Source organism: Loxodonta africana, chromosome 17 (assembly GCF_030014295.1).
Source record: "Loxodonta africana isolate mLoxAfr1 chromosome 17, mLoxAfr1.hap2, whole genome shotgun sequence".
NCBI classification, from domain to species: Eukaryota; Metazoa; Chordata; class Mammalia; order Proboscidea; family Elephantidae; genus Loxodonta; species Loxodonta africana.
This window is the reverse complement of record NC_087358.1, coordinates 31,552,019-31,577,644: the sequence shown is the minus strand read 5'-3', so window position 1 is coordinate 31,577,644 and position 25,626 is coordinate 31,552,019. Positions and strand designations below refer to the sequence as shown.

General features: G+C 36.3%; 1 protein-coding gene across 2 annotated transcripts in view; it reads left to right on the top strand.

Moving 5' to 3' along the window:
- UCHL3 (ubiquitin C-terminal hydrolase L3) overlaps positions 1-25,626 on the top strand; it is a 58,573-nt gene that overhangs the window by 23,894 nt on the left and 9,053 nt on the right. Inside the window, exons 6-7 of one of the 2 annotated variants that reach the window (XM_064270030.1) lie at positions 1,344-1,391; positions 22,598-22,789. In XM_064270030.1, the coding sequence (XP_064126100.1) occupies positions 1,344-1,391; positions 22,598-22,789 (240 nt within the window). The remainder of the gene's footprint in view (positions 1-1,343; positions 1,392-22,597; positions 22,790-25,626) is intronic. The other variant, XM_010589406.3, reaches the window with a different exon arrangement.

Here is a 25,626-nt window from a genome sequence, read left to right as displayed (position 1 = left end):
ATTGTTTTTAAAAATTTGTTATTTTTGATTTCTATTTTTTCTTTTGGAGACTTTTTGCCTTTTATAACAACGCTAAGTAGATTGTAAATTCTTTGAAATTAGAGGCAATATATTATAGAAATTATTTGGCTAGACTAATGCCATGTGCCGAGTTTGTGCTCAGTTAAATCATTGATTTTATTATGTGTTTTAGCATTTCAGTGTATTTATGATATTTTGAGTTAACTTGAAATTGTAAAAAATGAAGATTTTATGAAACATCTTTATTTTTCCTGAAAATAAAATAGCATAAAAATTACCTGTAATCCCACCAATGAGTTGTAGCAACCATTACCATTTTTATAGGGAGTATGTATATGTATATATATATATACATATATATATATATACATATATATATGTACACAATTTTTTTAAAGCAAAAATTTGGTCACACTGTAATACTGTTTTATAACTTGCTTTTCTCACCTAACTTGTCACAAATGTAATACATGCCAGTAAGTATATATTGACATCATCATTTAATAGCTGCATAGCTTTCCATTGTATAGTATTTTTTTTAAATAATAAATTATTGTCAGAAATTTAATATATTTTCCCCTTTCTCACTACTTTAAAAAACATTCCTAAATTGTAGGCACACCATTGTGGCTAAATCTTTGCAAATACTTTTGTATATAATTTATATGTAAATATATGAATTCCTAGAAGAGACTGCTGGATCAGTTTGCATGTTTTTAAGGCTTTGATACTTACTGCCAAATTGTCACCCATAAAGATTGTACTTTTTTACCTGTATTTACTAGTATGCCCATTTCTCTGCACCCTTGCCGATAGTAAGTATTTTAAGAACATTAAAAAAAAAAAAAAAATTTCAGGAAACCAAATTTGCTAGGTTTTGAGAAATGGATGCGTTTTGCTCCACTTTCCTAAGCTGCCTACTGAAGCTGCGCGATGAAGCATCAATTCAGCCAGAGCTGCAGAGGAGCCTGTGACGTGGAGAAACAGATACGAGAAGGCTTTTCAGCCTCTGTCTGTGTGATTCCCACTTTATTCTCATTTCCACTGAATAAAGTGACAAGTGTTAGTTATAACATTAAGCTGAGTGACTACTGCTTAGGCCCCGTATTCAATTTCCTAGATCCTCAGAGGTATGTGGGTTGGAAAGTACAGTAATTCATTTGATTACTGTTTAATCTACTATTAAACTGTTCCTTAATTTCCTCCAATGTATTATTTATAAACAAGACTTTAGATGTTAAATTTTAGGGTTTTTTTTTTTTTCCGTTTAAAAAGTAGAATATAGTGATTTTTTCTATAAACACCTTGTATTCTTATTACAGGCTATTCGAGTTACTCACGAGACCAGTGCCCATGAAGGTCAGACTGAGGTATTTCAATTTTTTTTCAGAACTTTTCTTGCTATGTATGAATTTAACCATGGTGTTATTGTCTAAAATGTGGTTTTAGGAAATTATTTGGACTTTTGTGTTTTCTTTTGAGGTAATTTGTTTCTGCAAAAGTTGTCCTAAAGTAGCACAGGAATGTGTTTTTATAGACTGTTAACATGCTACTTTGATGTCTGCCATCTCAGTTCGTCTGAGTATTTAGACAGATTTGCAGATTGTGTGCTGTTTGGCCTGCATCTTCCCTATCCCATTTCTTTAACTTCCAAGAATTCTGAGAAAAGTACCTGCACCATAGTACACGTAGCCTGTATGATTTCAAAGAGGCATTAATATCGTTTCATATCACACCCAACTTCCAGAAAAATCCTGCGTCATTCTCTTTGCTCAGTTAATCTGTCGTTGAACATTGTGATGCTCTTTACGTCTTTATTAGCTAGTCCTTAGGCTGGTTTCCCTCCTCTCCTTCTCTCTCCTGTTGTTTCATTCTATTTGTTTCCCTCCTTTTTTCCTCCCATTTTTTCTATCCTTTCTTCCTTTTTTCTTTTCTTCGCTGCAATCCTCACTGCCCCACTCTTGAAGGAAGTTTGTTGTCAGAAGGTGTTTTAGTCAAAATGAATAGAGTTTAATTAAAGCTGTTCGTGTTGGTGTACTTATAGCATCTGTAAGTGTTTAACACCAGAGAATTATAGATTTTCTTCTTTTATTTCCCATGTGTGACTTGAAAACTCGCTTTATTGTATATAAAGATGACATTGCCTTTATGCTTTAAAAATAGTTTAAAAGTACCCGATCTTAAAATATCAATCTTAAATATTTTTAAACTGTCTTACAAATTTTTTAAAGGATATTACAACTGCTGTTTTTCTTAGATGGACTGGATAATGAATGTTTATACTAACGCCACTCAGGAACCAGGGCATTGATTCTTCCTATAACCCCATCATACCTTCCTGATTGCTCTCAGATGCTGCTTCAAAGGTGTAGACTGTTGCTTTTTGACTAAATTTACACACACATGCACACACACACACACACACAGAAGTGGCATGTGTAAATGACTTTAACATCAGATTAGAAATTAATAAAACACTTTGGGTTCTTGTATTGCTTTACATGACCCCGAGCATGTTCTTTATCTTTACTGTGCTTTGCTTTTTTGTTGTTAAATTCCTCGTGGTAAAATCAGCCATGATGATGATCATCAATGTGAGATTATTGTAAGGTATGAAAATAATGACTCCCAATGAAGCAGTTAAATGCTTTGATACATGTTCACTTCAAAAATATTTGCCTTTGGAATACCTTCTCTTGCCCCATTTTCGGAGCCTCATCCAAATTCAGCTTTAACTACCTCCTTTTAGATGATGTTCACATCTCTTTTTCTAGACCTAACTCTTTCTTTCTTTCCACTCTTGGGTACCTGTTAGACCTGGATAACCAACCAATATTTTAGAATGCACTTGTCAATATTTGAGCTTACTATCTTGTATCCTAAACTTTTTCCTCCCTTTGTTTTTCCTGCTTCTTGTCATAGTTCTATAATCCATTTTCCACATTATCACTAACCTAAGTACAAATTTTTGTAGCTTCTTGCCTGGAATGTCAGCTTCTTATGTAAATTATGTTTTTAGTCTATAGTCTAATTCTTAATTCATTTTGACACAATTCTACTGGGTTGAAAAACCAAAACCAAAACAGTTGCTGCCAAGTAGAGTCCAACTCAGGGTGACCTCATGTGTGTCAGGGTAGAAATGTGCTCCAAAGGGTTTTCACTGGCTGGTTTTTCTAAAATAGATTGCCAGGCCTTTCTTTTGAGGTGCCTCTGCGATGACTCAAACCGCCAACCTTTTGGTCAGCAGCCAAGTGTCTTAATTGTTTGCGTTATCCAGGGACTCCTTCTACTGAATTAGCTTCCTGAAATGTAACCTGGATCACTTGGCTTGCTCAGATTTCTCTTGGGGTTCTCTAGTGCAACAGAGAGTGACCCTTAAGGCGGGGTGGAGATAAAGGTAAGGTTTTTCTGGAGAGCTTTTTCAAACTATACTCTCACAAGAATTAATCTCTTCTGTTGAATTCCCATCTTCTACGTTTGAGAATCACTAATAGAGTGAGCCGTATTATGATGAATATTGTAGCCCCAAAGTGTTTTCAAGGTGATAAAAAGTGTTGAGAATTATTCCCCAAGCCTATGCAATAAATATCAACCTCTTTAGCCTGGGTGTTTACAAAACCTATCTTTCTACTTTTCAACAATGTTTTTCTATAAATATTTCTCTCTAGGTAATCTTCACTTTATTATTGTTATGCTTAACTCTTGCACCTTCCTCTGCCTAAAAATATTCTTTTTCTCAATCTCTGCACTTTCTACCTCTTCCTATCCTTCAAGACTTGGTTTAAATACCACCTTCTGCTTGAAGAATTCTGTGGTTACCAGGCCTGGATGTATTTTATCTCTTCAATAAACTTTTTTTTTTTTACTCTTGGCTACTATTTGCACTTTAGCTTATTATTTCTATGTTCTTCTTCATTTATTTAGTATGTATGTTTTTTCACATTTTAACATCTCTCAAATTAGAGTGTATTTTACAATTGATATCATAGTTTTACTTGGTATTCTTATTCCCTTCTTAGTGGCTCATAAAATGATTCATTTCATAATTGATGGTATCTTAGATTTGATGACATAAGGTATCACATCTCCCTTACTGTGGCTCTTAGGCTTGGTGTCTGATTCATTTGGGTGTGCTCCAAAGTGTTCAACACTGTTTCTTGCACATAGGCACAACAAATGTTTATTATCAGAACTATAAGGATAAAAAAAAAAAGTTTTTTTCTTTTTTATCCTTGGTTATGTAAGAACTACAGAAGTCAAAATCTAAGTTTTTTGTAGTCCCCTGGATGAACAAAGCATATCCAGTAGCCATTGTTCCTTAATTAATCATTGTTAACATTTTGGGAAGAGTTTTGTGCGTCCCAGGGTGGAATATAGTGCCCTGTAGTCACTTTATGTTAGCAACATCTCCCAGTGACTGAGAGAACAAAAATCACACCTATACATTTGCAAATCCAGCATCACCCAGCTGAAAACCCTGCACCTGGGACCGTTTTTCTGATCATCCCATTTCAGGTTCCTCTACCACCTATAGGCTTAAGAGTCTTTGGCGTATTAATACCGCCATTGCTTTTTTATATTCTAGCACATCGGTCTTTGTCAGTTTCCGCGGAACTCCCAGGCCTTTCCTATCTATTTTTGTGCTTTCCAAATACCCCACCCCTTTGCATAGCTGGTTCCTTCTCATCCGTTAGGTCCCACTTTAAAAGTAATTTTTCAAAGAGACCATTTATCATTGTTAATTAGATCCACCTCTGTTATTTTCTTTCATAAAATCCTGTTTATTTTTTCCTGGCACTTTTTAATAATTTGTAATAGGTTTTTTATTCTTTTGTTTGTTTATTCTTCTCCCTTGCTAGAATGTTGGGGCTATGGTGGTGTAATGGTTAAGAACTTGGCTATTAACAAAAAGGTCAGCAGTTCAGATCCACCAGTCGCTCCTTGGAAACCCTATGGGGCAGTTCTACTCTTGTCCTATAGGGTCACTATGAGTTGGAACCGACTCAAGAGCACCTAACAACAACAACGAGAATGTCAGTCCTATGAGGACATGGGCCTTATTTGTCATGTTCACCGTGGAATCCCCAGGACAGTGCCTGGCATATATAGGCATTTATGAGAAATTACACAGTGTAAGGTCAGGAGCACAAGCTCTAGGTTTTCATACAGACTGTACTACTTACTAGCTTAGGCAAGATACTTTCCTCGGTGTAAAATGGGGATAATGGTGTCTACCTTATGAGATTCCTGTAGAGATGAGTGAATTAATCATGTGAAGTATTTAGAATAGGGCCTGACATTTAACGGGCGTCCAGTAAATATTAGGTGGTACTTTTATTTTACTAGGCATTCAGAAAGATGATTATTGAATAGCAGAGGATGAGGCTAAAGTAATAGTGTGAAGCCAGATCAAGGTGGGGCTTGGATTTTATAGACAATAAGGAGCCACTCAAGATGGTGTGTTTAATTTTCAACATGTTGAGCTTAAGGTGAGTTTATTGAGTCAGCTGTGTGGAGGATCCTGTGTGCAGTTGGATACAGGAGTCTAAAGCTCAGGGAAGTTACCTGGAGTCTTTTGTATTTGGGTAGTAGTTAGAACCTTGAGATTTCTGTAGAGGGAGAACAGTGGGGGATCTACTGGAAAGCTCTGGGGCCAGTAGGTGTTAAAGGAGTGAGTAGGGGAAGAGGAGCCAATAATAACACAGTGTGATAGCAATGGCAGGCCTAGCGGACATCATTGGTACTCTTTCTTAGAACATTTTCCTGGGAATAGAGGAGGCAGAAACCTTACTGTGTGTAGAGATTTGTAGACTGAAAAACCAGTAAATTGAGCCGCGAAAATAATAGTAATCTTAAGAAGATTGGTTGTGGTTCACTGACCCCAGTTATAGATTTGTCTACTTGTATGTTTTTCCCCATCCCCTCATGGTATGATTGTCTGGCAGAATTTGGCTAACCTAAAAATTTGGACAGTAGTTCCACCTCTCTTACACTCATTAACCTCTACCGAAAGGTGCTGCTTTCATTTTTCACTTAAGATTGCAAAGGTAAAGTCCCAACAATGGAATATGAGGAAAGAATGAGGCAGTTAAATTATCAATGGCGGAGAGAGTTCTTCCTTTTTTTCCTTTGGTTTTCCAGTTGCTACAACCACCATTTTGTACTCTTTGGTTAACAGCTATAGCTCTTTAACCACTGCATCACCAGGACTCCACTATTCTGGGTAGGGGTAATAACATAGTATTATTGGATATGCTTCTCATATTAATGCTACAGAAGTGCTTGACATTATTATGTGCCATTTAATTCCTACAGCAACTCTATAAATGGTACGTATTCTTACTATCCCCTTTTATAGATGGAGCAACTGAGGCACAGAAAGGTTTAGCTACTGGTAAGTGGAAGAGGGAAACCCTGGTGGTGTAGTGGTTAAGTGCTACGGCTGCTAACCAAAGGGTCGGCAGTTTGAATCTGCCAGGCACTCCTTGGAAACTCTGTGGGGCAGTTCTACTCTGTCCGATAGGGTCACTATGAGTCAGAATTGACTCGATGGCACTGGGTTTGGGTTTTGGTTTTGGTTAAGTGGAAGAGCCAGAATATGAGCTCAGGTAGTCTGCCTGCAGAGCCAGATTCAAATCCCTCACTCCTCCTCACCATAACTGTCAAACAAACACTTCCAGTAAAAGTTTGACGAGCTGTTTTTGTAGGCAGATCTGTTAAGACCAGTGCTTTAAATCAGTCTGAAATGATGATTTATGTCCTAACTTGAATGGGAAGCAGACTGGATGAGAAATAGTATGGTGCTTCTCAGTTCTTCCTGAATTTTGTATTTCTATGGTGGTTTCATGATTTGGTTTTGGAGTGCTGTGTTAGAGAAATTAATAAGATGTTAAAACATGTATATAAAGCTAAATTCTCCATCAACTAAGATGATAGCCACATGTTTCTTATGGTATTGTGTGGACTTACACTAAATGTGGAGTCCCTGGGTGGTATAGACAGTTAATGCACTTGGCTGCTAACCGAAAGGTTGATGGTTTGAGTCCACCTGATGGCTGCTCAGAAGAAAGGGCTGGCAGTCTACTTTAGAAAAATCATCCATTGAAAACCCTTTGGAGCACAGTTCTACTCTGACACACATGGGATTGCCATGAGTCAAAGTCGACTCAGTGGTGACTGGTTTACTGGTTATACTAAATAACACAGTTGAATGTTTTAATACAGAAGTAATTACTGATTTTGAAATTGTTATAATTAGGTATATATGTGCTTAGGTGAAAGCAATTCACAGATGACTGTTTATGTCCGTCCTAGCCAAATCTTTTTAGAATTGCTGATCATAGAATAATATGTTGGTGCGAAGTTCTAAATTGTAGCCTGGGCTTCTACTAAAGAAGCCTAGTAGATAAAATATTTCCTTATTTTAAAGTTGGTCTATTCAGAGAAAAACGTTCTAAGAATAAAAGTATTTTTGAAATTACAAACAAATATCAATGATACAATAATAGATGCAATCTGCAAATCAAATGTGAAGGTGGGGGAAAAGTTCCCAAATCCAAAAAGTAGTTTTATTTGCCTTCAGACTCTACTTTTACTTCATTAATACTTAGCTAAAAAGCAATTTGTAAATTTCGTAATTGCCCATATTAATCTAGAAGCTAACCCAGATATGAATAGAGATCTCCTGTGATTTATTGTTTAACTTTTTTAAAAAATATATTTTTTGGTTGCAATATACACGACCAAAAATAGGTCTGTTCACAATTTCCATATAAACAGTTGAGTGACATTGGTTACATACCTCACGTTGTGTTACCATCCTCTCTCTACCCATATTGCTTCCTCACCATTAATTTAGGCTCTCTGGCATCTAAAGTTCTCATCTGTGCTTTAGATTAACTGTTGTCAGTTTACACTCACATGGATTATTCTTTTAAGATTGCTATGCTCAAGGCAAACATTCTGTTAATTAGGCTAAACTGTTGTTAGTTTAACAGTGGCTTCACAGGATTATTTCAGTTCCAGGTTTAAAGATTATTTCTGGGCATTAGATTCGGGGGCTCCTCCAGGCTCAGTGGACCCAGTAAGTGGTTTCCATATCAGTTTAAAGTTCTGTTCCAAGTTTTTCTCCTTTTGATCAAGATCCATCTATTGGGTCTTTGATCAAAACTTACCTTTTTTTTTTTTAAAGTGTAAATTTATTGTACTGTTTGGAAACCTCCATGCAAATTAATAGTATTCATGAAAAATAATGGAAACTGGCCTTATTTATTTGTTTAAGTGAAAAATGGGTAGTCCTGGGAGGCACAAAATGGTTAAGCTGAAATACTAACTAAAAGGTTGGTGGTTCAAACCCACTGAGAGGTGCCTCAGGAAGCCTAGTGATCTACTTCCTAAAGGTCACAGCCTTGAAGATGCTATGGAGCAGTTCTCTGTACACATGGGGTTGCCATGAGTTGGAATCAACTCAATAACAATAACAGCAACATAGTGAAAAACACAGTTAGCATCTACATATATGCACTCCCATAGAGTGGGAAAATATTTGAGATCAAACAATTTTGTGGAGTTTTTCTTAACATTTTTATGATGAGCATTTTCCCATTTCCTCAAAATCTTTTCATAAGTAATTCTTGATGACTGCTTACCATCACGTGAATGAATCATAATTTACTTCCAAATTTCCTTAACTTTTGATATTTAGATTGTTTTTAGTTCTTCATGTTCAAAATAGAACATTATTCAGTGTTTGTGTTTGTTTATACAAGTATTGATTTCAGGTTTTTTCAAGATAGTTTCTTAAAGATGTAATTACTGACTCAAAGGGATAGGCTTTTTTTTTTTTTTTTTTAATTTTTATTGTTCTTTAAGTGAAATTTTACCAATCAAGTCAATCTCTGAGTATATACACCTTGCTATATACTCCTAATTGCTCTCCCCCTAATGAGACAGCCTGCCCCTTCCCTCCACTCTCTTTTTTCATGTCCATTCCACCAGCTTCTAACCCTCTCTGCCCTCTCGTCTCCCCTCCAGATAGGAGATGCCAACATAGTCTCAAGTGTCTACTTGATGGGGTGGACATTTTTAAGGTTCTTATTACATAATGTGAAGTTGTTTTTCTTGCATTTGATGAACCAAGCAACCTGTTTGACACCTTGTATACCAGGCAGTGTATACAAAAATGAATAAGATTTGGTTTGTCTTCAAGGCTCTATTACTTTAGTGGAGATAATAATCTCAAAAATAGCCCTGGCTGGTGTTGAGTTCTATTTTAAAATTTTTGCTTGTTTGATAGAGGAAAATAATATATATATATATTTAATTTTTATTGTGCTTTAAGTGAAAATTTACAAATCAAGCCAGTCTCTCATACAAAAGTTTGTATATACCTTGCTTTATACTCGTAGTTGCTCTCCCCCTAATGAGACAGCAGAAAATAATATATTTGATTGCTAATGATCATTCAAACAAAGATCTTTAGGACGAGTTTATAGGATGACTTTAAATCATGAAATATAATTGTAATTAATTGATAATCTAATATGTAATCTGTTTTTGGTTAATGTTATTGACTTAGAAGGTTTCTTTGCCCACAGGGTAAACAATATGCACATACACAAAATTAAAGAGAAATCGTATATAGATAAGTTTTTGTTAAAGAAAATCCTGTTAGAAACTAATTGGCTTCTTTAGCCACTAGTACAGACTGTCAGTGGAGAAAAATAGTTTAAAGTTTTATTTGCATTAGATATATAAGTATAGCTTGCATGACTTCATTTTATTTTGAAGAATGTTTTTAGTTATTTTGATCATGTTAGAATTACAAGAAGTTAGCAGAAATCATTTCAGTAAGCCAAAAGGGAAGAACACACTCGGTGTTTCTCAAGCTGAAAGAACTAAAGAAAAAATTCAAGCCTCGAGTTGCAATAGTGAATGATTCCATGGGGAAAATATTAAACAATGCTGGAAGCATCAAAAGAAGATGGAAGGAATACACAGAGTCATTATACCAAAAAGAATTAGTTGATGTTCAACCATTTCAAGAGGTGGCATATGATCAGGAACCAGTGGTACTGAGAAAGAAGTCTAAGTTGCTCTGAAGGCATTGGCGAAACACAAGGCTTCAGGAATTGACGGAATATCAATTGACATGTTTCAACAAGCGGATGCATTGCTGGAGGTACACACTCGTCTATTCCAAGAAATATGGAAGACAGCTTCCTGGCCAACTGACTGGAAAAGATCCATATTTATGCATATTCCCAAGAAAGGTGATCCATCCGAATGAGGAAATTATAGTACAGTATCATTAACATCACACGCAAGCAAAATTTTGCTGATGATCATTCAAACACAGCTGCAGCAGTATATTGACAGGGAACTGCCAGAAACTCAGGCTGGTTTCAGAAGAGGATGTGGAACTAAGGATATCATTGCTGATGTCAGATGGATCCTGGCTGAAAGCAGAGAATATTGGATGTTTACCTGTGTTTTATTGACTTTGCAAAGCCATTTGACTGTATGGATCATAACAAACTATGGATAACGCTGTGAAGAATGAGAATTCCAGAACATTTAATTGTGCTCATGAGGAACCTTTACATAGATCAAGAGGCGGTTGTTCGGACAGAACAAGGGGATAATGAGTGGTATAAAGTCAGGAAAGGTGTGCGTCAGGGTTGTATCCTTTCACCATACCTATTCAATCTGTATGCTGAGCAAATAACCCGAGAAGCTGGACCATATGAAGAACGGGGCATCAGGATTGGAGGAAGACTCATTAACAACCTGCATTATGCAGATGACACAACCTTGCTTGGTAAAAGTGAAAAGGACTTGAAGCCCTTACTAATGAAGATCAAAGACCACAGCCTTCAGTTTGGATTGCACCTCAACATAAAGAAAACAAAAATCCTCCCAACTGGACCAATGAGCAACATCATGATAGACGAAGAAAAGATTGAAGTTGTCAAAGATTTCATTTTCCTTGGATCCACAATCAACAGCCATGGAAGCAGCAGTCAAGAAATCAAATGACACATTGCATTGGGTAAATCTGCTGCAGAGGACCTCTTTAAAGTGTTGAAAAGCAGGGATGTCACCTTGAAGACTAAGGTGCACCTGACCCAAGCTGTGGTATTTTCAGTTACATCATATGCATGTGAAAGCTGGACAGTCAATAAGGAAGACCAAAGAAGAATTGACGCCTTTGAATTGTGGTGTTGGCAAAGAATATTGAATATACCATGGACTGCCAAAAGAACAAACAAATCTGTCTTGGAAGTACAACCAGAATGCTCCTTAGAAGCAAAGATGGCAAGACTGGGTCTTAAGTTCTTTGGACGTGTTGTCAAGAGGGATCAGTCCCTGTAGAAGGACATCATGCTTGGCAAAGTACAGGGTCAATGGAAAAGAGGAAGACTCTCAACGAGGTGGATTGACCCAGTGGCTGCAACAATTAGCTCAAGCCACAGCAATGATTGTAAGGATGGCGCAGGACCGGGCAGTGTTTGGTTCTGTTGTGCATAGGGTTTCTACACATCAGAACCGACTCGACAGCACCTAACAACAACAACAAGCCAGAAGTGATGTGTTGTTGTATTGTTGTGTGCCATCGAGTTGATTCCAACTCATAAAGACCCTATAGGACACAGTAGAACTGTCCTGTTGGGTTTCCTGGGCTGAAATCTTTATGGGAGCAGATCCACAGGTCTTTTCTTCTGCTGAGTGGCTGGTGAGTTCCAATCACCAACCTTTTGGTTAGCTGCTGAGCAATTAACCATTGCACCACTAGGGCGCCTTACAAATGATGTACAGATGCATAAATCAAGGTTCTCAGGTATTTATTTCCCTTGTTTAGGGATTTATTTCCTTTTTTTCTTTTCCTCACGCTAAAGAAACTGAAGCTATTACGAAGAAACAGTTCTTATATAATACAAATTTTAAGTTCCTGGTGGACATAGTACCTAGAACTCTGATGGAAAGTGTCAGGCAGTTTAAGCTGTATCGTCCAGTTTTGTCAAGACCAGAGATTACAACTTTCTGATCTTTCTTTGTTTTTCTTCAGTTTTCGTAAACCACTTTCTTTTTCTTCAGTTTTCGTACACCACTTTCTTTATTTTGTCTTAACAAGATTTAAGGTAAATCCTTTTTGAAAACTTCTTTTAAGAACTGCTTTGGAACTCTTAACCTAGCTTCGTATATTTTTGCCTCTGTCTTCTTTTTTTCAGTCTTGTTATTATTGCCTGAATAGAGGTGTGTTTATAGGGTATGTGTGGCATTGAATGCGAGAGCTGAGTTTGAAGGGGGGGCATACAAGTTAGGATTGGTCATAGTGGGGAAAACATTATTGAAATGGTTCTCTTTGTTCCCCAATTTTCAAGCACTGACACGAAGTCTCCATGCATGTAATTAACTCTTCTTCTTTGTTTAATATCACTAAGAATAAATAGTATATGGATTAAAATCATTGTTGAAAGGGCAGGGAATGTAGTTACCATCCATCCTGTTTACACTTTATTTCATTTCTTAGATTAACCAGTGTTTTTTCTTAAAATGGATCAAAATACTTTTTAAATTTTTTTCCTCTCTCTCCTTTCCTATCCCTTTCTTCTTTTCCTTCTGCTTCCTCCCTTCCATTCCATCCCTCCCTCCTTCCCTTCCTTCCTTCCTTTCTTTTGCCAATCTCCAAGTTTTGGAATGAAGATGTTAAACTATTTCTTATTTCACTTATTTTAAAGGAAAATTCTTAGATTGAGGTCAACAGCTTGCCCTCCAGATCTGACTATTCTATCTAAAATGTCTTCAGCAGTAAAAATAGAGTTGAGGTTTTATTTGGGTGTAGTGAGATTTTTCAGTTTGTTTTGTTTTAAACCACAGCTTTCCAGAGGAGAGGATGTTAGAATTTTACATTTTTTTTATTTGTAGTAAACAAGAACTTTTTCTTGGGGCTACTCTAAAATTTGATGTAAAAGGAAGAACTTCTGGGAAGTAGTTTAACCAGCTTAACAATGCTAAGCCTGAGTGGAATATAACATGTAGAGATAGAGGTCATATTAATAGGGATTTTTTTAACATAGGGAATTATAAACTCAAGTGTGAAAACCCAAGCGTTAAATCAGTAGGTGAAAAAAGTCTCTTAAGAATATTTTTAAAACTATAGGCGTCTGGATTTATTAGGTGAGCAAAATGAAGAAACTTGCCATTATCCAGGTTTTCCATGAAATATGTAGTGATATTTTGTGTATTTTGATATTTAGCCCATGTTTCACTTTGACGTCTTTGCCATGGATATGCTGTAGGAAAGTTTGTGTCTTTTGCATGAATCTGGTTATACTTTTCCTATTTTAAATTTGGACCTTAATTTTATTGTAATCCAGTATGTTGTGATGAAATTTACCTAAAGTCTTCAGAAGTCTATTTAGAATCGATAATTTTGATTTTAAACTCTGAAAGTTTTATGTGTGTATACATGTCCTCACGCATATGCACACATTTTCCCACATGCGTGTCCACACATTATAGTCTTACTTCTTAGTGTTTGGCAGCCCTAGAAAAGTTCCCAGTTCTTTCCCCTTACATGTATCATTTTTTTAGACTCCATAGTATTTCTCAAGTCTGAAAGACATGCCATATTTAGGTAAGTAACTGTTAAATACAGTTGCCATAATCAAGTGCTTATTTTATGAACAGTTCAGTAAAAGGAGTGATCTTTAAAGCTCTTGTCATTACAAGCCAAAGTTCTTTAAAATAAAGCAGTTGAGTTTTGTTCTTTTCAGTATCTTTTCCGTTTCTACCCTGTAAGGTATAGAGGTAGTGTGATGGTGTACATCGTTCTCTACTAGAGATCTGCAAGTATTGTAGGATTCTCACCAGGAGATGTCTGGGATATCTGGGAAAACTGGGCACAATTTCTGGCTGCTACAGTGTCAGCGAGGGAGTTTTTTTAAAGCTGTTTTTAAATGTTATTTATGGGTGAATACAATGGACGTTGTTTCAGGTGCTTATCTTCCAAGTATTCTCATCTTGTTACTTCTCATTGCTTTTAAACGCCATCATTTTCTAATGATGGTTACCATTTCCAAAATATTTATTATGTGGTAGGCATACTAGCACTGTATGTACTCTAGTCTAATCCTTTCAACTTCATAAGATAGATAGCATCCCTATTGTACAGTTTTCTCAAACTGAGAAGTTACTAACTTGCCCAAGGTTACACAGCTACCAAGTACTCTTAAGACAATAAAATGTATTGGTAAATCAAAATTGCTTAAAGAAAAACTAAAAAAAGGTGAGTTTTTTTTAATTTCAACTTTTGTTTTTGTCCCAAAAGCAAAGCTATACACAGCTAATAATTTAATGCAAATATGTAATGAATTACAAGTGACCATTCAGAGTTGTACTGAATTCATTGCTTTTGTTTGCCCTTATGTCTAAGTCAGTTCTTGGTCGATAGAGTAGATTTTTCCTTATATTAAACATGAAATCTTACCCATAAACCAATCACAGTTTTTTTATAATTATGTGTGTGTGTTTTGGAAAACGGTATTTTAAGTATCTACTTAGCTAATCCTTGCATGTTCAGGAAATTACACGGTTGTAATGATACTTTCTGTAATAACAGGATATCCTTTAAATGAGAAAATGCTTCTTAGCATTTTAGAATAATTTCATTTTAAGCACTTATAAATACTTGATTTCTTAGTAGAGAAGTACTTTTAGGAAGAATACCCTTCATTTTTTTTTTTTAAAGGTCTGGATTTTTTTTTTTCTTTTGCCTTCACAGCATTTCTAATTCTTTGGTTGTTATTAAACAGCTTAACGAGTAATCTTTTCATATATACATCAAAATGCATATTAACTGCAAAGGAAAAGCAATTTGGCCTTTTAGGACCCTAATACCCCCCCCTTTTTTTTTTTTCCTGAAATGGGGAATAAGTTTGAAAACCGGAAGATAGACTTGAATTACGTTTTGAAGACTCCAGATAGAGATATTAATAGATTTGCCTCTATGGATCAGTTGAACTAGTTGACAGTTGATGGGTGGGTAGCTCTGCCACATAATAGAAAACATTGAAATCTAAGCCAGGAGTCCTGGATTCTGCTTCTGGCTTTGACAGTCATTAGTTAGGTGGTTTTGGTCAAGTCAGCTACGTCTTTGTGCTCCTGAATAGTTGAAAAACAAAAACAACTTTCTCGTGATGGTTATGGATTAGATCCATATAGCTTACTTGATGTCTGTATTTTTTTTCTTTTTAACTCTGAGAGGATTTAAGTCAGAATCAGAATGCTTAAAAATTCCTTAAAATGTCTTTACTTAATTTCTTCATGCAGCAATCATTTCTTAAATCCCTTAGATTTCTTTCTGAGGACTAAAACATTTAATGCACTGTTTAAAGTTGCTGGGGTTTCTGAAAACCCTATTTTAGGTTTCTCGGAACCATAACGAAAACCCAAAAAAAAACCCAATCCACTGCCGTTGAGTCGATTCTGACTCATAACGAACCATAATGAAGAGTGAAGTTTATATTACACGTAAAGTGGTGTGTATCAAGTTACATTACACTGTCGCAGTGCCCACACAGTCTAGCAGAGAGGGCACAAGTTCACTGTCAATGTCCTGGCAAACAGTGATGTAGTGATGTCATTAATACGTTTAATGAAATAAATAATCGTTATAATTTTGTACCCCTCTACCAGAACTGGGGGGGGAGGCTAGCTGAGGAAGTGAGTTCTTCATCCAGACTCTTCTTCTGAAAGACTTAAGAATAAACTGGATATTTGATCTTTTCTTACAATTAATATGGAAGACAATGAAAAATTAGATGCATAGTCCCAAGATTCAGGCCACAGTTTAAATTTTTATCTTTGTAACTAGGGCTAAATTAAATCAGGTTACTTAAGCAGTTGTATTGACAGTTAATATTACCAAAATTTAAAACTTAATCTTTGATCCTTGTAATTCTAAGAAGAAAGCCTAGGAATCTTAAGATTCTATAAAAGCACATTTCTTATCAAAGTCTTTTCATCTCTTGAAATAGTATTACTTGAAGCTTATTCTTCCTGAATTGTCATATGAACTGTCATTAGACTTGAGATATATGATGTGCGATTATGTGTCTGTACCATGAGTTAAATTACCTTTAGAAATTGTGCATTTTGAGGTAACATGTATATATTGTGTTCCATTAGCATTAGGAGACAGAAATAAATATGACTAGAGTAAAAATCTAGAATTATTGGTGCTAATGCTACGTCTGCTGACCAAAGGGTTGGCAGTTCATATCTGCCAAGCACTCCTTGGAAACTCTGTGGGGCAGTTCTACTCTGTCCTATAGGGTCGCTATGAGTCGGAATTGACTCAATGGCACTGGGTAATGTTTTAATATTTGAACCTAATCATTTAATTATTAAAATGGTACTTAGTATGCTGGCACTTGGGAAATAAGATAGTGAATAAATGCTGTCTTGATCTAAGAGTCATAAAATGTAGTTAAAAGTAAAAAATTATAGTAATGTACCACCCTGTTTTTAATGTTGTAGAACATTAGCTAGATACAAACACACACTCACACATACACACACAGTGGAGGTTTAGGGTCATGGTTTTATAAGAAATCCTAGTTAATTGGTCTAATAATATGTTTAGTACCTGATCTACCTCCTAGTTCCTTTCATGGTGCCTGGGGTCTTAAAAAAATTTGCAAGCAGCCATCCAAGGCACAACAATTGGTCTCTATTAACCTGGAGCAACAGAGGAAGAAGGAGAGTGAGGAATAGGAGGATATGCAATGTGTGGCTGATTGCTGCCATGAACAGATGCCTCCTTTGCCATGAGACCTGCTGTCATTACTAAATGTTTTGATTGAAGATTCTACAGAGAAATCCTGATCAAAAGGGAAAAAGTACAGAATAGAATTTCAAATTCTCATGGACTCCAGGCTTTCTGGAACCATGGAGACTGGGTGAACCCTGAAACTATTACCCTGAGGTAATCTTTAAAACTTAAACCAAAAATATCCCCTGAAGCCTTAAAACCAAACAATAATGTAGCTTAACTCATAAAAAATGTCGCCTTGAACATTATGCTCTTTTAGGAACTACCTATATGGGATCAAAGTAACAACATCAACTCGAAAGATTAGATTGGAAATTTAAGAGACAGTGAGTTTATGTTAATGGGGGAGGAACAACTCAGAAAAGGAGGTTGGGAGTGGTTGCAGAACTTGAAGAATCTAATCAGTATCGATGAATTGTACATGTAGAAACAGTACATGAATTGGTGTATGTTTTACTGTGTATGTTCTCCACAACAGCAACAAAATTAATTAAGAAAAAAAATGAGCCCGGGGGTGGGTCGAGAGAGAGAGCTAGAGAGAGACCTCTGAAGCTCAGGCTCTGAGAAAATGCCTAAAATTGTGGATGGAACAAGAACATTGAAAAAAAAGCATTCTGTGATCCACTTTTCACCCTGGGCATCAAGGTAATGCTAGATAAATTTTAAACTGGTGGTGTGCCAAGGCTACCGTAGTAACAAAAAGCCCCAAACACCTCAACTCCTAACTATGTTGACTCAATCCTGCAAATTAAAGGCCTAGAAGAAGAAAAGGCATGCCCATTCCCAGGCATAGATACTGTTTATCTTATACATACAAGATATCTGGCTTTTAACCAAAAATTATAAGACATAGAAGCAAGGAAAATAATAACACACTGTCAAGAGACAAAGCAGTCAACCAAACCAGACTCAGATATGATTCAGATGTTGGAACTATTGGGCATGGAATTTAAAATAACTGTGAGTGATGTGTTCAAGGCTCAAACATCACAGGTGGACAGCATGCACCAACAATTGGAGAATCTTAGTAGAGAGATGGATACTATAAGAAAGACTCAAATGGGAATGCTAGTAATGAAAAACACAATACCAGAGATGAAAAACATCTTTAATGGGTTCACCAATAGACTCAACAAAGTTGATTAAAGAATTAGTAAACCCAACAGTAAATAATTAGAAATTACTGAGATTGAACTGAAGGGAAAAATAGAAAAATGAACAGAGCATCTGTAATGGTTAAGGTTGCATATCAACTTGGCTGAGCCATAATTCTCAGTGGTTTGATAGCCGTATGATGTCATGATCACTTCCATGATGAGATTTTATATAATGTGATCACCTCTATGATGGGATGTTCTGTGAGTAGCCAGTCAGTTGAAAGGGAGTTTCCTTGGGCATGTGGCCTTCATTGAATTTAAGTGAATATTCTGGCAAGTCTCACTCAGAATCCTGCAGCTGGCTCCTGTTCATCTGGCTTCCAATTCTTAGACTTGAGCCAGCAGCTTACCTGCAGTCCTGCCTGCCGATCTTGGGATTCATCAATCTTCCCAGCCTGTGAGTAAGAGCTCTGCTCTCTGACCTGGTCGTCTTGGGTTTGCCACTCCCTACAGCTATATGAATCAGGAGAAGCCTCTGTTCTGACTCACGGATGTGGGACATTCCAGCCTCTACAACCACGTGAGCCATTTCCTTGATACAGATCTCTCTCTATGTTTATTTATATGCTTTACTGGTTTTACTTCTCTAGAGAACCCAACCTAAGACATTAAATTCTATCTTAGTCATCCAGTGCTGCTGTAATAGAAATACTACAGATGGGTGGCTTTAACAAAGAGAAATTTATTCTCTCACAGTCTAGGAGGCTAGAAGTGCAAATTCAGGGTGCCAACTCCAGAGGAAGGCTTTCTGTCTCTGTTAGCTCTGGAAGAAGGTTCTTGACATCAGTCTTCCCCTGGTTGAGGAGCTTCTCAGTGCAAGGACCCTGGGTCCAAAGGTCATGCTATTCTCCTGGCTCTTGTTTCTTGATGGTGTGAAGTCCCTATGACTCTGTCACTTCTCTCTTTTCTATCTCAGAAGAGATTGGCTTAAAACACAACCTAATCTTGTAAATTGAGTCCTGCCTCATTAACACAACTACCTCTATCCTGCCTCATTAGCATCATAGAGATAGGATTTATAACATACGAAAATCATATGAGATGACACACAATACTGAGAATCATGGACTAGCCAAGTTGACGTGTATTTTTGGGACCATAATTCAATCTGTGACAGCATCCAGAAACTATGGGGGCAATTTCAAATAATCCATGAAAGTGAAATGCCAGAAGAAGAGAGAGAGGTAGGGAGAATGGGTAGAAAAAAATATTTTAAATAATTAAATAATTAAGGATCTCAAACCACAGGTTTAGGAAGCTCAGAGACCATCAGGGTGGATAAGTAACCCCACTCCCCCCAAAACAAATACACATACACACACAACCCTAGACACATATTCAAACTACTGGAAACCAAGGATAAATAGAAAGTCTTCAAGGCATCCAGAGGAAAAAGACATGTTAGATACAGGGGAACGATGGTAAAGATTAGAGCAGACTTCTCATAAAAAATTATGCAAGCCAGAAGACAATGGGATGGTACGTTTAAAAAGTACTGAGAAAAGTAAATGGAACAAAAATATGTTTCAAAAATAAGAGAAAACTGAAAACTTTAAGACAAAAAATACGAACTGAGAACTCACAAACAGCTGCCCTGCGCGACAAGAAATGTAAAGGAATTTCTTTATGCAGAGCAGTATGAAACCAAATAGAAAGTGAAGGTAAATATAAAATTCATTTTGTTCTTGTGTTTAATTGCTGTAAAAGAGGATTGTCTAAATAAAAAAGTAACTGTGTATTGTAAATTTATAGCATATATAAAAATAAAATACGTGACAACAGTACAAAGTATGAGAGGGAGGAATTGGAATAATACTGCCGGAGCCCTGGTGGCGCAGTGGTTAAGTGTTCGGCTGCTAACAAAAAGGCCGACAATTTGAATCCACCAGCCACTCCTTGGAAACCCTATAGGGCAGTTCCACTCTGTCCTGTAGGGTCTCTATGAGTCAGAATTGACTTGACAGCAACAGATTTGGTTTGGTTTGGAAGGTTCTGACACCACAGCTGAGGTGGTATAATATTATTTGAAGATAGACTGTTCATGGAGATATTTTTTGTATGCACCAGAAAAATTACAAAAAAAAAAAAAAGGTAAAAGAAGAAATATAAACCATAAGCTAACTGTAGAGATAAATTCCAATAATAAAAATACACAATCCAAAAGAAAGCAGAAAAGGAACAAAAGAATAGATGGGAAAAAAATAGAGAACTATATTTTAATCCAGTCATGTCAGTGATTACATGAAATTGATGAAATACAGAGAGAGAGGGAGAGAGACAAATGGAAGCACTGATGATGAAGGTAAAATGGGGATGGAATGTCATAGGCACATTTGGGTAAAAGGTATATTGGTGTTTCCTGTGCTATTTTTGTTTTTGTAGCTTTTTTTTAAGTTTGAAATGTTTTTAAAAAGAAAAAGATTCATCGAAAATGGAAGAGGACCATCATATTTGAAGCTAGAAATTGCCATTTCTCTCAAGTGTGTTTGTAGTAAGTGACCTTGAGGGATGAGGTAATGTCTCCCTCCAGGACAAATAGCCAGTTTGCTTACTAAGCTTACTACTTTCTATAAAACAGCAGTTTCCCCAAGCTCAGTGTTCTCTCCTGTAATGCAGCTAACTGTGTGTGTACTATCCACCTGCACCCTCTGTATTTCACTGATGCCAATTGGGGGTAAGGAGGAACTGAGACAAATATACTGATCATGCTCCTTGCTGTGCCATGAGTAATAAAACCCTTTTTCTTTGACCCTGGAATCTCTTGTCTTCTGCCAGCACCCCTGAAAGAGTAATAGGCTGACTTAATAGGGTAAAATCAAATTGCAGACCTGACAGTCTAGTCCTCTGACCATGTTTTACTTGTTGCTATTTCTGTTCTTTTTCTCATACTGAATTCTTTGCCAGGAATACTTTTCCCATTTCACCTGTCCAAAATTTATACATTCTTTTAGTGTACCATTTCAGTTCTATTTCTGATTTAGTAATCTCTCCTCTCCAGATTCTTAGAAAATTTTTATTTTCTCCACTACTCATTAGTTATCCCTTCCTCCCTCCTTTCCTTTCCTACCATTTCTTTTTTCTCCTTCATTCTTCCCCTCTTCTTTCTTCTTCCTTCCTTCCCTCCATCTGTCTCATATTTAACTTGAATCAGATTGAATAATAACAAACTTCTGTTTATAAATACGACAAAGTTCTGTTCAGAATATGTGAGAGCAGATACTTTCTTATATATCTTTTCCCCCCATGTAGAGCCAAGTATAGGATTCTGCTTTTATTTATTTCTTATTGCCTTGATCTTATTACTAGTAATAAGAGTTCACAAACCTACTTTTTAACCTCCCATCAAAATCTAGGTTATTGTATTGTTTATGTAGACAAGAAGCAGTAAGTAGAGTTTTCAGTGTTGAAAAGAACTTAGGAATCACTCAGGACAAACGGCCTCATTTTCCTGAAAGGAATAGATCATGATTAGTGAAATCTGTTATCATTAAGCAAGGACTTGTGTCACTATTGTTCCTGTTTCTTCTTACTATGGTTATAGTGATTGAAATTTTATCATATTCTTTACATTTTTTATCTGTTTCATCTACTGGTATTATTTATTAGATGTGACATTTATAAAATTATTGTTTGGATTACCATTAATAAGTTAGTTATTGTAAGCATGCATATTGTGTGGAAAACTCTCTGGCCAGATCTGGCTTTTGGGGTTCAATAGTGTTTAAAAAGGCGACTTCTAAAATATCTAACCTTAAAAGAATTACTCTTTTCCTCATTATAATCTGGTTTAATACATTAGTATTAACATCCTTCTGTTGGTCACTTAGACTGTACAGTCATTGGACTCTAGAGCCAGATTCCTAGGGCTTGAGTCCCAGCACTGCACCTTGCTGGCAGTGTGACCTTTATTTGTCAAATGAGAATAATTATAGCACCTATCTCCTGAGTTACGGGGAGAGTAAGTGAATCAGTATATGTAAAGTGCTTAAAACAGTGCCTGGCACACAATAAGTGATATGTATTTTTACTAATACTGTTGACTAATAGGCCATGATAGTTTCCATTTAACTTGTCAGCTTAGGAATTTGTGCAGGTCATCAGCTTCAGAGGGGTTCATTTCACTCCTGTTTATATTTCACAGTTTTTTTTTTTTTTTCCTTAGAGCTTATTCCCTCTGAGAAATTCCTTTTACCAGTGCCTGATTATCATACAGTTTTCTTCAACCCACAATTCTTTGTGTGTTTTGTATGTGTTACATATTTTTCTTGTGTGTGTTAATCTTTAAACATTTTAATGCAATATTCCCATTTAGTGCCTTTTAAACATTTAATTCCATGAGCCTGATATGTAAGTATTTCAGATGTGCCCTTACAGAAACTCGGGCATATAACTGAATACCTTGGGTATATATTTCCACTTTGCCCCCTTTTAACCAATGTTCATATACAGGCCTTTACTAGACTATGGCTGATTAGAAGTACTGGACCATATGAATACACGTATGACCATACGTTGCTTTTAAGAATAATTGATCAACCAATAAAATGGTCTAAGTAAAGTGTTCTCTTTTTTAATTATGTAGTCCTCCTCGCCATCCTCATCACAGCCTCATTCTAGCCACTGCAGAACGAAGGCCTCATCATTGTGTCACCATGCATCCCTGGCCTGGGTCAAACGTAACCACATAGGCCCTGCAAAGGCTGCCAGTCCATCTCTTCGTCTTCGTCGCTGGCGACCCTTCTTACGCCTACCATCTTTGGGTCTCCATTCTGTTGTAAGTGTAGTCAATCTTCCATCTCTTCTTCCAGTGGCAAGGGCAATCCATTTTTCACCTTAAACTTCTTCAGTCTTCAAAGTACTTTTCTCTTGGTTCACTCAACCATTAGCTTTTTCTCCCCAGTAAGAGTGCAAGCATGCCTCTATGCTTTGCAGTCTAGCTTGATTTTCACCAATGCCTTAAACATCCATCTTTCTACTCTGTAACCTGCCAAAATAAGGGTGCCTGCCTTTTGAAGAGTACTGATCACCATTCATGACTGTTATGTTTCTGTCAGTTGTTAAAATGAATATGTATTCTCTTATACTTCATCTTCCAATTTTATTTAGTTGACTTGGTTCAACAAATGCTATGTTCTTTCTGAGTTCTTTACCATCTTTTACTTTATTTTTTTCATGTTTCTGAGCAGGACTTTAGTCTTTTGCCATGCTCTGGGTCACTTTACTTACTCTGTCCTCAATCTAAATCCTTTGTGGTGTAGGGTGTTTCATCTAAGCTATTTTATTCCCCAAGGTGGCTCAGGTACTTGGTTTAATCTTGATCTGATCTTCCCTGCCTATTCAATTTCTAAAGATCTTTTCCAAGTAGGAGGTGAAGATTTTCTCCTTGTGAATTGCTCTAAGCTTCCCACAAATTTTATGATTCCTCTTCCTTAGATTAATCATATTAGCAAACTACTAAACAGTGCACTTGTTTCTATAATCTTGCTAATTGTCTTAGGTGTTGACGATGTTGGTGGAATTCTAATAATTTTCATGAATTGAAATGAATTGCAGAGTTAAACAAGCACAGCTCTTGTTCTGATGCTTTGGAATGTTAAAGGCAATGACCGGGGTTTGGCAGAGCCTACATAGAAATGCTAATATATCTGAAAGTTTTGGTGTGTACTGTACTCTTAGGAGAAACTTGACATTTCCATATATTATCATGACTTTTGAAGCCAGAGAATGCCTGATAACACACATTTAATGTTTTATTAGAAATTAAAGGTCTGTGTCAAACATTCTTTCTTTCCACTTATTTACCCTTCTAGAGCTATACTCAAACCATTAAGTGGGGTCTTGACACTTTTCCTTTTTTGCTTCTACCAAATATCAGTATGGTCATCAAAATAGCCTTCCATTTGTGCTCAATATAAACAGATTGGTACCTCTCTCTCTATTTCATTGCCCTCATTCTGAATCACAGCACGTAGTTGTCATTTTTATCTGTTCATCCATTTGATGTTTATTACTTCCCTCCTGTGCTGTAAACTGTTTGGCACAGTAAGAGATACAAGGTGAATTAGACGATCAGAATAAAGCCCCAATTTTGTAAATTTAGACCTGGTCACAACTGAGTAAATTCTAAAGATGGATAAATTCCTTTGTCCTTCAAGAATATTCCAAATATATGTCAACATGTTATAAAATTTGAAATTTCCTATTTTACATGTTTTTGTATAATGCTCATCTTTGATGCGTATTAATTCTGATGTTTTGTAGCTTCATAAATATTTTCGTAAGGTAGTGGTTAAGAACATGGATTCTAGAACCATACTGCCTGGTTTAAATCCAGATTCCATCACCTACTAGCTGTGTGACCTAGAGCCTGTGACTTAATGACTCCGTGTCTCAGTTTTCTTGAAAGTAAAATGAATACAACCACATTATCTACCTTATAGGGTTTATGGAAACCCTGGTGGCACAGTGGTTAAGAGTTTGGCTGCTAACCAAAAGGTCGCAGTTTGAATCCACCAGGCCAGGCACTCCTTGGAAACTATGGGCAGTTCTACTCTGTCCTATAGGGCGCTATGAGTAAGAATCGACTTGATGGCTATGGGTTTGGTTTGGTTTTGGCATAGGGTTTATATGCGAATAAATTGGTCAATACTTATGAAACACTTAGAAAACTCATTGCCGTGGAGTCGATTCTGACCAACTCATAGCAACCTGATAGGACAGAGTAGAGCTGCCCCAAAGGGCTGCCAAGGAGCAGCTGGTAGATTCAAACTGCCGACCTTTTGGTTAGCAACTGAGCTCTTAACCACTCCACCGCCACTATTATATATTAAGCACCATGCAATTATAAATTTCTTTCTTTTTTATTTTTTTGGTGAAAATATACACAACAAAACATATATACCCCTTTAACAATTCCTACGTGTGCAATTCAGTGACATTGGTTATGTTCTTCAAGTGTGCCACCTTTCTTGACAATCTTTTCCAGACTATTCCACAATCATTAACATGCAGTTATAAATTACATTTAAACTGTATTTTGTTTTATAATATATAACTTATATTCTATTTAATTGATGTTTATAATAACTTTTATTCTTGGAGATAATTAAACAATTGGATACTTGCAGATTTTAGACTCTCAGACTAATTGAAGTTGACCAAGGAAAAGGTTCATAATAGGTACTGAGGTTTTGTGGAAGTCTGAGAGGCTTTGAGCTTTACTGACTTTTTATAGTAGTTTGAAGGCGTTTAATGCTCTCTTCATAATTTTATATTATTCGTGTGTGCTTTTGAATAAAAAGTACAAAATTTACAATTTTTTAGTTGCTAGGTGTAACTATTTACATCTAGTGTAAATATATGTAATATTAATACCATGGTAATGTATAATGCTTATATAGCACTTTACAGTCTATAGAATACTATTACACAGCTCATATAAACCTCAAAACTAAGGAACCTGAGGCTCACAGAAATCAGGATACATATTCAGACTTTCTGATTCTAATTATACTGTTCACCTCTAGCACAGCCTTTACTGGCAAAATATGAAAAATAGAAGCTACGAGATGTATAATTCTTAAGAAGATATGCAGTTAAAGTGATAATTTA